The 14,790-nt window shown below is 48.5% G+C and overlaps 1 protein-coding gene across 1 annotated transcript in view; it reads right to left on the bottom strand.

Annotated features, from left to right (window-relative positions):
* Positions 1-7,545: 7,545 nt before the first annotated feature.
* Positions 7,546-14,790, bottom strand: part of EGFLAM (EGF like, fibronectin type III and laminin G domains) — a 188,323-nt gene continuing 181,078 nt past the window's right edge. The window contains exons 23-24 of the mRNA XM_055139954.1: positions 10,232-10,335; positions 7,546-9,156 (exon numbers count right to left, since the gene is read on the bottom strand). Of these exons, the coding sequence (XP_054995929.1) occupies positions 9,002-9,156; positions 10,232-10,335 (259 nt within the window). The 3' untranslated portion in view covers positions 7,546-9,001. The remainder of the gene's footprint in view (positions 9,157-10,231; positions 10,336-14,790) is intronic.

Here is a 14,790-nt window from a genome sequence, read left to right as displayed (position 1 = left end):
TATTTTATTTATTTCAGCTTGTTAGATTTGAAAATGCAGCCATCGATTCAGTAAAACATCAATAATTTCAAATTATGAAGTGATAAGAAACAGTTTCATAAAGGAAGAAGTTATTTCTTTAGTCATGTATTCTAGGGTTACACAGACTACTTGTCATGAATGAATGGGTCTGGATTGAATGTTGGGGGCAGGGGTGAGGGGAAGAGACCAATTTTAAATTGGAAAACACTAGGAAACTTAAGAGCACAGAGCAGGAGAGCACATACATATATTCTGTCCTTTGAGGGAGACGGCACATAACTTCTTTCCCAAGTGACAATGCTTAAGCCAAAACCTATACAGTATTATCAGCCACATGGGACCGTGAGAAGGTCAAAAAGATAAAAGAACATCATTGTTAAAGGAAATAAAATAGAAATGTGTAAATAACAAATATATCCACTTCACGCCAAGGTAGTTTACAAGCTCAAGTTTTTCACGAAAGAGCTGGATAAGAGTTTCAGATAGCCTGTAAATTAGATCCATGACCCGTCCTCTGGAATGACTTAAATATTGAATTAAAACTAAGTCTTCAAGAACCAAAGGAAGATGAAAAATGAAATGTTTTGAGATGAGAGTGAATTTGCAAATGACTTATTATCCCAGATGGAGACAAGACTTTTTATAATGATCCTGAGGAGAACTGTGGGGCGGCAATGTGAAAAGAGGTGTAACTCCAGGGTCAAGAGCTCGTAGCCACCGGCCTCGACATTTGAAAGGTGAAAACAGAATTTTAAGTCTCAGAATTACAAAGTTCCCTCTTGCCCCTGGCCAGCTGCTGCAGGACCAAGACCTGTATCGTGTCTTCACCCTAGACAGAACCTTCACAGGCAGGACCTGCGCTTTGATCTTCCTGTCATTTGGGCCACCTCAGCTTCCGCTTTCCTTTAGAGCTGGTGTAAGAATCATCAACCAGCACATCCAAGAACCCCGTAGACCTGCCTACTTCCCAGTTGCTCAGTGTACACCACCCCCCCCACCCATCCACCCCACACACACACTTCAGAAGTGTGCCTGGAATCTCAATTTTCTCAGTGACCCTTTGTGGTTTTGTCCCTTTCCTGTGATGACTGATGCTGGGGCAGCTGCCGTCTTCAATGAGTCACCCCAGACCTGGGTCTGGTCAGTTTTGTCGCCTTGTGCCTAGAGGACCTAGAGAAGTCCCACTCTCCCTGGCCCCACCCACAGCTGTTGCTGCCTCCCTTTGCCAGACTGGTGAGTGTCGCACGAGCCTGCATCATGGTCCCTGCAGAAGAGACTGTGGATTGATGCAGATGCTTTTCTGTCCCTTGAGAAACTTCAGTGACACCTCAGGCTTCCTAACCAGCTGCTTTTATGTTTTTGTTTTTGTTTGGGGACCACACACACACCCAATGGTCGTGCTCAGGGGTCACTCCTGGTGGGGCTCCGTGTCCAAGATTGATCCCCGGCTTGACCACATGCAAGGCGAGGCAAGCACCTTAATCCAGCCCCCTGGCCAACGTCGTAGTAACGTTGAGAACACCTTTCTCCTTGGATTACAACTCTCGATTCCCCACATAGGAGCATTATGGCAAAAGGCCAGCTAAAGCAGCCTCTGGCTCTGCCCCCCACCTCGTCCCAGGCTGTGCCCCTTTCCTGTTGCTCTGGGACCGTCCTCCTTCTGCAGGTCTCAGCGTCAACTTCGCTAGCTCAGAGAAGCCTTCGTGCAGTAGCCCAAGCCATCTGCCTTGCCAGCACCCCACAGCTCCGCCGCACCCAGCCTAATTCTGACTTCGTCATTATCAAACTTCATTTGATAACAGGAAAGAACAGTATCTCAGCGTTGCTGCCTGGCCAAGCTTAGCAGAGTGTCTGTCACCAACACTTGATAAAAGGTCTTTAAATAACTACGCCTTAAGAAAATGAAGTGGTTTTGTGTGTCACACTGCGTATGAGAAATAGTTTGTTTTACAGAAAAGTGATCTGCCTTAGATCTCTCTGACTCCGGAAAAAAACAGAAATACCCAATCAAAATTGCACCCCCAGGATGAGAACAAGAGGTGCCCTGCTGTGGCCATTGGCAGCTCCTCCCCGGTTCATGGAGTGGGCTGTGTGCTCGGTGCATTTTGGGCACTAAAGAATATGAGCAGTGACACTTTTCTGCCCTAGAAGGAAAGGTACCTCTGTCCTCTTAGAGACAGGAGATAGACGTTGAAGGACTTTATCTGAAGTGACAGCAGATGAGAGCTCTCCCTCTCTCCACCTTCCACCACTGTCCCTCTCCCACCCCCTTCTGCCCACTTTGAAGTATATTTCCACTCTCTGGGTCATCTTCCCTGTCTCCTTCCAGATAACAGTTTGCAAGCCAAGCCAAATGACGGTTTCTTCTCCTCCTGTGTCCCACAGTGGCGTAAATCTTCTCTAGGGCAGCATCCTTCCCCATCTCAGAGATCTTACATCGTGGACAGGTGAGCCCTGGAATAGTCCCAGGTTGCACTGGGCTGCAAACTCTGTTCTATCAGAAGTGAAATGCATCTCTTCTCTATCCCTCGACTTACTTCTGTCAGGCCAGATGTCCCCAGAAAGCCTGACCTGTGACTCCAGACTCCTCCAAGCTTCTGGCCTTAACAGGAAAAGAGAAAAGACATTTCTTCCCAGTTCCCTGTGAGGATTCTGACTGGCCTTCCCTGTGTCCCTCACAGGGCTGGACAGAGCTTCTGTTTAAAGATGCCTTTTACAAGAATCACGTATTTAGAGTTGGAGTCCCAGTCTCTCTCCAATGGAGGGAGAAAACATTCCGAGGGAACCAAACCATATCCAAGGAGAGTCCGCATCACATCTGACCAAATGTTGGGGCTCTTCTGTGAAGCTATACACGACCACCGTGCTTTTCGTGAGGACACAGAGATGCAGCTTACATGATGCATGGTGCATGTGACCACTCCCACGCCTCCAGATCAACTCTGAAGCTTGAGGCTCTCCAACAGGGGCAGCCAACCTGCCATGAAAGCGCCTGGAACCTGCCCTGCACCCTCCTCCTAGCCCTGTGGGGAAGAAGCTTCCTTCCTGTTTCTTTCCTTTCAAAGGCCTAGCCATGTGTTCAGAACACCCGTGACTCCATTCCCTGCTCTTCTGAGCAGTTACCCTCCTGTCACCCCCCCCGCCCCCCCCCTCCCACACACACCCTCTTCACGTCAGTTTAGTGAGAACTTGCACAGTGAGCAGCCAGGGCCGACCCCAGGCAGCTGGCCTTGGAAGCCGCCGTCCCGTGCTCCCTTCCCTCTTGGTCTGACAGCCTAGTTCCTCGGCCAATTTCTTTGCAGGGTTTTCCTCAGCTAATCCTTCTGGCCTGCTGCCTGTTATTTTGGTTCCTGAAAAAATGAGTGTATATGAGCAAATTCCTTGAGCATCCCTGGCCTTGAGCTTTTGAGCCATTCCAACCCCAAGACCTCTTGGAGTCAAGGCAGAGCAGTAGCCCCTTAGGGTGGCCCCTGGCTGAGTCTTTCCTTGAAGGCGGCAGCTGGGCAGGCCCTGGGAGGGGGTAGGGGAGCCATGCTACCTGTCTGGAGTTTCCGTGCCTCTGTCATTTCTCGTTAAGTCCAAGAGAGGAAGACGAAACCAAAAAGCAGTGTACTCATGTCCCGAGCTGAGACGCAGTGTTCCTGCTCCTTCTTTCCAGGAGACAAGAGCTCCCGAGAGCCCTGCATGTCCCAGGACAGGGATGTCACCTCTGTGAGGACTCAGGGAGAAGAACGGCCAGGGACAGGGGGGTGTCTCCACTGCCTGCCCTCTCTACTTGTGTCTATTTGTGATGGGGGACGCAGAGGAGAGGAAGGAACAGTTCAAACTGAGACCCCATGGCCTGGTGTTGGGGGAAAGAGGCTGGACTGCCCGGTCTCTGCATTCGTGTTGCCTCAGCCTGGAATCTGCCGGCTAGGAAGTGAGTAAATGGGTCAAAGACGGACTCGAAGCTATGATGGGAAACTGGTGTGGAGCCACTGGGCCACCCGCCTCGGCCCCATCCACCCACCACTTCACCACAGGACTTTATTGCCATCGACAGCAAACCGGAGGGAGCCGCACCAGGCCACGGCCCCACTCCAGTGGTGTTGGGCAGCTGCACGACACTGGAGGTGAGGGAGCGGGCACGGCCTGGGCAGGGCCCAGCTCCCTGGGCTGCTCTGCCATCCTGGGCCCGAGGCCAGGCCATCTGCTCTGGCTCTTAGAAGTCAAATCTGTTATTAAGATCAAATCCATAAACACAAGGGCCAGGAGAGCGCTCAGAGGGCTGCTGCTCAGGCTTTGCATGCTGGAGCGCCCCCCCCCCGCCCCCGGCACCGCATGGGCCTCCAAGGACCACTGGGAGGAACCCTCACCCCATGTAGCAAGCTGGGAATAGCTCTGAGCACTGCCAGGTAGGGCGCCCTGGACCCACCAACTGCAAAAATAGTCACGGAGCGTGAAGGGAAGCCTTCTGCGCCTGGACCTCTCCTGACTGAGGAAGTCGCCTTTGAAGGTGATATCGAAGGACAGTGACCCTCAGTGACCCTCAGGGCCTGTCCTGGAAGTGCTTCTATGTTGTGAGTTGGATGTGTCTTTTCGCTGCCTGATCCAACCACTTGTGAGCAGCGACTCCCTCGTGACAACTGTGACTGTCCACCAGCTCAGATGCCTGTGGGAGGCCGGAAGGGGGGAGGGGGCGGGGGGCTAAGGAAGAAGCTCCCCTCTTCTATGCTCAGTGAGTAGAAACGCGCCCTGATCGGATGCAGGGGAAGGCCGTGGGTGGGGGCCAGGCAGGGCTGAGGCAGCCTTGGTCCCTCCTTTGTGTCCTGGAGCTTTTTTTTTCTTTTTTTCTTTATGGGTCACACCCAGCGATGCACAGGGGTCACTCCTGGCTCTGCACTCAGGAATTCCCCTGGCGGTGCTCAGGGGACCATATGGGATGCTGGGAATCGAACCCGGGTTGGCAGCGTGCAAGGCAAACGCCCTACCCACTGTGCTATCGCTCCAGCCCCTCCTGGAGCATTTCTTTCTTATCCTTGTTTCCTTCCTGTCCCCTTTGGACCTGATAGCTCAGACTCACGATAGAATCTCAGGACTCTCTGCCCTGTGGGGGGACAGAATTCCCCATCCCCTCACCAGCGTCGCTGAGCCACGGAGCGAGTCTTGTTGGGAGACGATGGACTTCGTGGAACGCAGTGAAGCCCATCACACAGACCCCAGCACGGGGTCCAGGCACACCTCGGCAGTCAAGCCCAGCTGCCCTGGGCTCCGGGGCCAGGACCCGGGGAGGAATGGGCGCAGCGAAGGCTTTGCCCGGGCCCTTTCTTGGAGGATGTGCTGTCTCTCTCCTGGGCAGTGGATTTCCCGCCACTCTTTTCTCCACAGCAGGGCTGGGGGGAGGGCAGGGGGCTGTCCCCTCCCAGGAACCAGCGGCCTTCTGGGGCCAGGAGGTGGCTGTCAGGGTTCCGTGGGGGCGGGGCCCCCTCCTACTCCCTGTTCCTCTTCCTCTGGGAACGCTCCGTGCTAAAAACAAGCTTTCTGAGAACCATATTTTTCTGGGCTAAAGGTGAAAAATGCAGCTTTTCCTCCAAGTGGAAAGCCAGCCGCCGGCCAGCAGCGGGCACGTTTCCGAGCTGAGCTCCCTCCTCCCGCCCGGGGAGAAGCAGGGAGGTGGGTGGTGGCGGTGGGGAGCCGGAAGGAAAGCCCCAGTGACTCTGAACCCCGGACGTTCGCATGTGGAAAGCAGAGAGCCTGTTTGTGTTGGAGCTGGCCCGGAGACTGGAGCCGGCCCGGACAGGAAATCACACAAGGCAAGTAAGAGGGCGGGCCGGCTGGTGTGTGACAGGCTGGGGTCAGCGGGGCCAGGCACTCCCGGGAAGAATGGGGACCAGGAAGAACCCACGGACCTCCCTGACTGAGACCCCACCACACAGAGGAAACCTATGTGGCTGTCAAAGTTGCAAGAGAAAAAGCACAATGATGTTTCTCTTCCCTCTGGCCGTGACCTTCCCGGTCACCCTTGCTTAGAACACACAGGAAGTTCCAGGGAATTCTCTGAGATCTTGGTTGTGAGACAGCAGCTTTTCAGGAACCCTTTTGTCACAGGACAAGGATGCCATTAATGGCCACATTCCTTGGTGATGCCCCAGTCCTGGCTCTTGAACCTAAACTCCCCCGTAACCTCTGCACAGGGTCATGACTCCGGAACCCTGCACAGGGCCCACACTCTGGTGAGTGCCTTCTCCTCAGAAGAGCCACCCAGCTGCCAAGTGTCAGGCAACAGCAGAAAGGATGAAGGAAAGCCGGGCATGGGAGGCAAAGCTGGAGAAAATGTGGATGCTGTCCCCTTGGGCAAGTCACTGACAATGTCACAGACTTTGCCCCCACCCCAAAGTGTTCCTGCAGGAGGACAGATGTCAGGTGCCTCTCTACTGCCTCTGTGCTCTCCATCTTGTGACGTGCTGTGGCGGATCAGTTGCATCCATGCCCCGATTTCATCTCTTCCTGCATCAATTCAATTCCCTTCACCGGGTGGCTTATCGGCAGGAGTCCATTTCTTCATAGCTTGAATCTGCAGGCTTCTGGTGAATACATTTTGGCTGAAGTGACACAGGAGAGCCCTAGTGTGTGGGAAACCTTTCTGCCTTTCTTCAGTTGTCCTTGTCTGCCTCCATGGAAAAGTGTCCAGGCACTCTCCATGCCATCCCAGGCGGTCCCTCATGGACTCACTCTTGGACGCAGGTGCAAGTTCAGCAGGGAGCGGAACCAACTCCTCAAGCCCCGTCAGGCTCAGCGGAGCTGCCAATCTGACTCTCAAGGAGCATGAGCACCTGTGCCACGGTGACAGAGGGACGGGCAGGGAGAGAAAGCAGGACCGACCTCCCACCTCAGGCATTTCTCTTCTGAGCCCTCCTGCCATCTGACTCTCCATCTAACCTGTTGCTTCTGTGATCATCTTGACTTTCCTTCCCAGCCATCTCTGGGGTAAAGCCTCCCACCTCTCCTTGTGAGGGGAACAGTCTGCCCTACCCAGTGTCTTGCTCTGTTTTTCTCTCCTGAGCCTCCCAGGGGTCAGTTAGCAACTCCTGGGCCCCTGTCCAGCAAGGCCCTTCCTCCACTCCTGCAGTTCCTGCTGCCCGGTGCCCGCCTTCCCTGTGTACGCCACCCAGGGCGGAGGAGGTTCAGAGTCTTCCACAGTTTCAACCCACTCTCCCAGGCTCCCATCCCTGGGTCGTTGCACTTTTCACTGGATCACACTTAGATGGAGCAATAGCTCAGCTACAACTTCTGGCTTTAGCTCAGCTGGCTACAAACTCATGATGATTTGCTTTTCTTGGCCAGAAACAACTGATCCCCAAAGCACTCTGTTGGAGAGCAATCCCCTTCTCTTTGGGAAGCGCTGTCCCTAGCACTCTTGGAGGAAAGGTGTGGAGGCAAGGGTCACTGGAAGGAAGTGAAAAAACCTTTCTCTCATGTGTCCTGGTTATCGAAACTCCCAGAGATGAGAAGCAGAAGGTTAAGCCACAAGGCGACTGTCTTGTCTGATGCTTCTTTCTTTCGTCTCTGGCACATGCCTAAAACCGTGCACAAAGCTCAGAAGTCCTTGCTGACTGCAGGCCACAGGCAGGAGTGGGCTCTCGCAGGCAACTATTTACAGGCTCCTGTGTGCATCAAATTGTACTTCCCTTCTTCTTTGGTGGCCCTGTTTATCACCTTTCCCTTAGCAAGCCCCATCCTGGCAATTGGCCAGAGAGCCAGCTGTCCCTACAGTCACGTGACTGGCCTGCAAGGAGGCATGGCCAATGACAGCACAGAGGGGAGCATCCCTATCTCTGTGCTTGCTGCCCTGCCCCCAGCACAGCTTTAGAAACACAGAACACCAAGAGACACTTTAGAACACTTCAGAAACACCAAGACACTGAGCCCGTATCAGAGCAAGATTCCTGCAAGGATCAGTAACACCTGAAAGGAATGACCAGATGAAAGGATCTAGCCTTCTTGTCTCCTTTATTCGAGTTCACTAATGCCATGCCCCCACCTTCTAGAAACATAATTGACAGTGACCCACCTCAATTATACATGTTCTCTCTCTCTCTCTCTCTCTCTCTCTCTCTCTCTCTCGTCTGCTTCTTTGGGAAAGCTTCCTATTCCTCTCCTGGAGCCATCAACATTTACCAAGACCCAAGACAGGAGGCAGTGCCCCCAAATTAGCCATCCCCCTCTCCCTCTACCTAACTTCCTTGGGGAGCACATTTGTAGGATGTGTGCAAAGAATTCAGCGTTGTCCACTCACACCTGTAAAAGTATACTGTGTGAACAATCTGCAGCTATAAAAATATACACATACAAAAGGACAGCTACAAAATGATGGTTCCTGATCTCTTGGGTTTACATTATAAAAATCAAGGATTTCTCACTAAGGTAGATTTAGGGGGTGGCATTATGATATGATTCCATGCCTCCTCCTTATGTACTAGTGAACCAGTCAGTGAGGATTAAAAGGGGTTAATACTATTCGTGGGCCAAAGTAAAAAAATTCAAGGAAAGGTCACATAGTTATTCTGTTTTCAGGAAGAGTATCATGAGTCAGGGAAGGAGAGAAGTATTTTAATACTGCCCTTTGGGTCTCTCTCTCACTTTTCCTTCCTTTTTTTTTTTTTTTTAAGCACTATGAATCACAACACGGTCACTGAGCTACAGCAGACAAGCTCTGGAATTTCCATTGATGTGTGACCTAGGGCAGCCACTCCACACTCAATGGACAAAGTCTGGTGGTTCCTACGGAGTCAGCCTTGGGGCTTGGCCCACAGAGAGTCCGCAGGAAAGGCCTCACAGGGACTCCCCGCTTGGTGCTAGCTTCTCCTCAGGGTGTGCGGGCGGGTTCTTGGTGAGAGGAAGCACACTCGGATCCCTGTGCCTCTGAGTATGATATCAGGCAGGGTCTCATGGCGGGAGTCCCAGGTAGAAGGCTCTGTCCCTTGCGCAAGGCCAACTGGTGTTACTTGGCTCCACACGTGTTGATGTTTTTCCCATCCACAGCATCTTCCACAAGGGAAATGTGATAATCAGTGGACAGTGTGAAGTGAGAGATGCAGCCCACGAGGCCTCGTAGGAACTGCCTGCTGGTGTGCAGAGCGATTTCCTTCATTCCACCTGCCAGGAAGCAAGAAGGAGCAGTGGTTAGCCCTAAGGAAGGATATCTTACTGGGACCCTTAAATATCTACTGACCCAGGGGTCCCTTGGCTCACAGAAAAAATAAGGGTGATGAGTGCTTACAACTGTTCAGCCCATCACAACCTGTCTAATTTGTCTAAGATGACTTGGATCAATTTGTTAAACAGCCAGAGGTTCTAAATGTATACCTTCTGTATGATTTCTGCCAGTATCTAAAATACTGTAGATGTAGTATAATCTAAAGACTGTATCACTGTATCACTGTTTCACTGTCATCCTGTTGCTCATCAATTTGCTTGAGCGGGAATCAGTAACATCTCCATTGTGAGACTTGTTGTTACTGTTTTTGGCATATCGAATATGCCACAGGTAGCTTGACAGGCTCTGCCTTGAGGGTGAAATAATCTTGGTAGCTTGCCAGGCTCTCCGAGAGGGGCTGAGGAATTAAACTCGTGTCGGGCGCCTGCAAGGCAAACGCCCTACCCGGCTGTGCCCTAAATACTGTAAACGTAGTATAATCTGGCATATTCCAAAATGTTGTATCATGTCAACAAAATGTAATATGGAGTTAGAGATGATGACATCTTAAACAAAAATACACTGCTATTCAATGCTTTTGATTAAGTTCCACATTGAAAAAATATTACTGGGATAGAGATCTCTTTTCATGTTAATGTGTCAGCACTAATAAAGTCTCAGCTATTCATAGAAATACCACTCATTCTATTTCTGAGAGGGCCCAGGGAGACAGATTCTCCTTCCTCCAAGTGAATTCATGAAGCTATATTTAGCAGATTCCTGTTCCATAAACAAGAAGAGAATGACTTTGCTCGTGCATAAGTCCAAAACACAAAAGCAGCTAAGTACTTTCTGCCCCCTGGCATGAGTCAGAAATTCAGAAAATGGAGGAGTGGAATATTTGGAAAATGTCCTGATTTCTATGTATCTGGCTGACCCAGTGAAGAATACGGCTTTGGAGTACCCCAGCCTAACAACTGTAGGACTAACAAGACAAAGTATTGCAGACATTTAGGTTAGTCAAAATACACTTACCCACGTACAGAGCTCCATGCATGTTGAGCTGCCTCATCTTGCCAGGAGATTTGCCTGTTCTTGCTCCATAGTCATCCACAGTTATCTTTCCCGACTGGCCATCCCTGTAGAAACCACCACCATTTTGAGAGTTTCAATCAACCATGCACTCATTTTTGTATAAAGTAGTGAAGCACCTATGATATGTTAGGCAGTCACTGTGCTAAAAGACAGAGCTGTAGATGTGAAAGAGAACATCATGCCTGGCCATCAGGATATTGGTTCTAGTGAGCAAAACTAAAAATATCCAATTGCGTGTGACAATAGTTCACCACTTGGTAGAGGAATGCCAGCGTGCTGTGGGAACACGTAGGAGAGGCATCTGGCCAAGACCAGGAAGGAAAATTATTGGTGAGAGGGTGGGGAAACCTCACAGGAAGTCCAGTTGGAGATCAGTTCTGGGGGTTTGGGAGAAGAAGGGGAGGAAAAGGCTGAGAGAGCAAAGACAAGGAGGTTCGGGAATAACAGAGCAGAAAGAATTCCGGAGTGAGGAATAAGGAGGTGAAAACTGAAGCCAGAAGCAGGTGGTGAAGGAGCAAAGCTGTTAGGATATACCCCAGGGCAAGAGAGACCCAGAGAACTGAAGGGGTGGCGTGAGGTAAGTTTGGTGATGGGGTGGCCTGAGGTGAGTTTGATGACAGAATAGTTAATCTGAGGTGAGTCTGGTGATGGGGTGGCCTGAGGTGAGTTTGTAGACAGAATGACCTGAGGAGATTTTGGTGATGGGGTCCTCTGATGTAGGTTTGGTGATGGTGTAGCCTGAAATGAGTTTGGTTACAGGAAAGTCTAAGAGAGTTCTGAGACGGTATGATCTGTGATAAATTTGGTTGTGGCTCAGAGTACAAAGCAAAGCAATTTGTAGTTTGAAGACTACTGCCAGAGATGGCAGAAAGTGACTTAAAAGCTGCTAAAGGACCCCCATCCCACATTAAAGAGACTCCGAGGACAGAACAGTGATGGCATTTTCTCTGTGACAAAGGGTTTGCAGTTTTCTCAGCTTGTTTCCAAACGTACCTAGCCCCATGAACCGTCTTCATGGAATATACCCGTTTCTGTGCTCTTGGGGTTCTACCTACCCAGGTAACACTTTCTTTTTTTTTTTTTTTTTGCTTTTGCTTTTTCAAATAACTATTTTTGTTTCTTGGGTTAATAATCTCTCATTTTCTGATGATATTAATAGCTGGTATTTTGGAATCACTTTTATATTCAAGGTTTCTGTTTCCTCCAAGTTGTTTTGCTATGTCTAGTTTTTCTGAGGTCCATCTTCTATAGTGGAGGCATTTTCTGAGAGTGTAGTGATTTTTGGTTGCCACCTCAGAGATTTGTATGGGTCACTGGGGCAGACTGGTGGCCCTTTGTACACTGGGGATGGTTCTGTGCATTGGGGGAGGGGGGTCATGGTACTGTGGTCAATCATTCTCTCAGGGATTGCCCAGATTTTCTTCTCCACTACTGTGGCAAATAGGCCTGGCTGTTGATATCCTAGAATTTAAGGAAGGAAAAATTGATTTTTTCATATCCAACATACAAACTTGTACGGTTACCAGCCTTTTTTGTTGTTATTCCATAGCTATGGAACAACAGAGCTTATTCAGGGCTTATTCCTAGTTCTGTGCTCAGTGATCATTCCTGACAGGCTTGGGGAACCATATGTGGTACCAGGTATTGAAATCAGGTGGGCCATGTTAAGGCAAATTCTCTATTCACTGTGCTATGGCTTCAGTCCATAATTCTCAGTCTTTATGTACACAGCATACAATAATCTGGTATTTAGTTATTACTAGTGTCTATAATATTCAAGAGATACATTATTATTGGAATGGAGGGAATAGGGTTACACCCAATGGTGCACAATTTCTGCAATCGGCAGGGCTTGGGGGTCTTTCCATCTGTGCTTGGGAGTCCAGAGGTGTTGGGGATTAAACCAGGTCTCCCACATGTAATGCATAAGTTCAGTGCTTGGAGCTGTCTCCAGGGCCAGAAAGACCCATTATTTCACTTTTTCCAGAGCACGTGTTTTCATTATATTTTCCATGGTCAGTAAAGGGCACTGTGGTCTGAAAACATCACTATCCAGCATCGTAAGTAGTGTGTATTATGCTTCTTACTCACTGTCTACTGCTCCAGCTAGAATGCAAGAACATTCAGGTAAGAATGCTAAAAATGCTGGTATTCAATGTTGTATCTCACGTGTCCAGAATAGAGCATGATTCAAAGCAGTGGGTAAATGAACAACATTATCTGTGGAGTTTTCAACCTTATTTGAAGTAGGATTAAATAGTCACTGACCAGGGTTGTCGTGGAGACTGGAGGTTATGCAAGCAATGAACAAAACATCTGATAGATACACACGTGCTCTACAAAGAACATCAGAAGATTGTGTTGTTGCTGTTTTTAGTATCATCATCATTCTCATCTATAAAATAGGATTGTAGAAATAAGTATAAAATACCTGGTATCCTGAAGATATTAAATGAGGGTGCATTTTATCTTTTTGCTAGAATGCCAGCAAGACCAACATTACTCAGAAAAGATAGAATAGTAAGCAGGCTCCCTGGGAGATGCCCTCCTAACTCATTTCCCCTTTCTCTTCTCCTGGAATCTGTTACAGACAATTAAAGGATCCATTCAAATCATCCTGCCATACTTGATGTTCATGATTTTGACTCGGCTCTTGCTCAGAGCTTGACCCAATCTAGCCGGGATGCACCTCCAGAATATCTGCATGAATCTTCCCACGCATCCAGGTCCAGGTCTCTATTCCTTCTGTTTACCTTTCACAGCATCCTACCACCCAGCGGGGAAGTATCAGCAATAACAATGGTGAGAGCTAATTCTGCTACTGCATCTTCATGGAGCCATGCTCATACTCTGCTTCTAAAGTTCTGGTGGAACATTGCCTGTCTTATCTTTCCCAGACATCTGAAATCCTAGCTGGGATGGGTTGTTCCATGGGATGAGATGGAAGTGTTTTGGTCTAGAATCCTTCAGTGTCTACCAATTTTCTTTATTCTCTATTTTTATTGTTGCTAGTGTAGTTGACCAACTTTCCCCACTCTGGGATATTGAGGATAGCATATTCCTTATGTCCCAGGGTTGCGGACTCTAGGGATTATGTGTAGTATGAAGGTAAGAACTTGAATTATTGAGCATTCCATTGTATATTTCTGAATCATCTCTTTTAAGGATGAGCAGGAGAGAGAAAAGAAGGAATTAAAGCCATGAATTCAGGGGTATTTGGGAGACAAGTTTGACAATGATCATTTGGACTTGTATTCTAGGACATATTTGAGCTTGAGTCTGTTCATGTGGTTTTCAATATTTATTTCTTTTTTCAACAAGTCAGACTTAGGACTTTATCAAAGTCACTCTCTGAAGGACATTCTAGGCCAGCTGGTCAGCTGAGGGGTAGGCATCTGCCTCAGTGTTAAGACATACTCTAAAATCAAAAGTCAGTGTAATGGATGGGAAACTGGAGTTCAGCCAGGTTGCTCCTACCAGAAACTTTATGACAGCCTAAGGAGGCTGACCATATTTCCCTGGCCTTGCTAATGGCCTGTGGACCTCTCAGAAGGAGCTGTCAAAAATTCTCACAGAATCTGAACCACGGAGTCTCTATGGTTCCTCTCCTAAAAACTTCTAGTATGTTAGGATTTCCATTTCATTATTAGCTATATTTGGGCCAATGTTCAGTTTTCAAAATAGATCATCAAGAACATGACTACAGTGAGCAGAACTGTCATTTATGTCTGACTTTTCCATTGATTTGTCACTTGTTTACAACATTATGGGATTTTAGGAGTTTAGCGTCATACCTCTAAATGTGTGTAATTCTGATAAACCGGGAGTAGCACACCAGATTAGATGGGATGTAATGTAGGCAATGTAATGTAATTTAATATAAGGCAATCAATGTTGATTAACAAAATATCAACCCAAAAGGCTTAACCTGTAACAATATCTTAGGAACCCTTATACAAGGGCTTAATGGCTTCGTGGTGAGATGCAACAATCTTCACTAAATTTCTTCTGAGGAAAAAAAATTTAATCATTCTTTTAGTAAATTATTCATAATAATCAATATAAAATAAATTATTGAGGTCCTGATATGGGTACAGGCATAAAGGGTGGTTGAGAAAATTGAAGGTAATGGTAGTGGGAAGGTGCTATTATGGTGGGATTGGTGTTGGTATATTGAATGTCTGCAACAAATCATCATGAACAACTCTGTAAACCACAGTGTTTATGTAAAGTGTAAGGGGAAATAAAATTATAAAAAATTTAAAATTGGGGCCAGAGCAATAGCACAGCGGGTAGGGCATTTGCCTTGCATGCGGCCAACCCAGGTTTGATCCCTGGCATCCCATATGGTCCCCTGAGCACTGCCAGCAGTGATTCCTGAGTGCATGAGCCAGGAATAACCCCTGAGCATAGCTGGGGTTAAAGAAAAGAAAAAGAGAAAAAATTTTAAATTTAAAAAATGTATAGTTATCACCCCTTCTACCACTGAACTGCTGTGC

This window comes from Sorex araneus, chromosome 1, assembly GCF_027595985.1.
Source record: "Sorex araneus isolate mSorAra2 chromosome 1, mSorAra2.pri, whole genome shotgun sequence".
Lineage (NCBI taxonomy): Eukaryota > Metazoa > Chordata > Mammalia > Eulipotyphla > Soricidae > Sorex > Sorex araneus.
The sequence above is the reverse complement of the archived record's forward strand: the minus strand, read 5'-3'. Positions and strand labels throughout refer to the sequence as shown.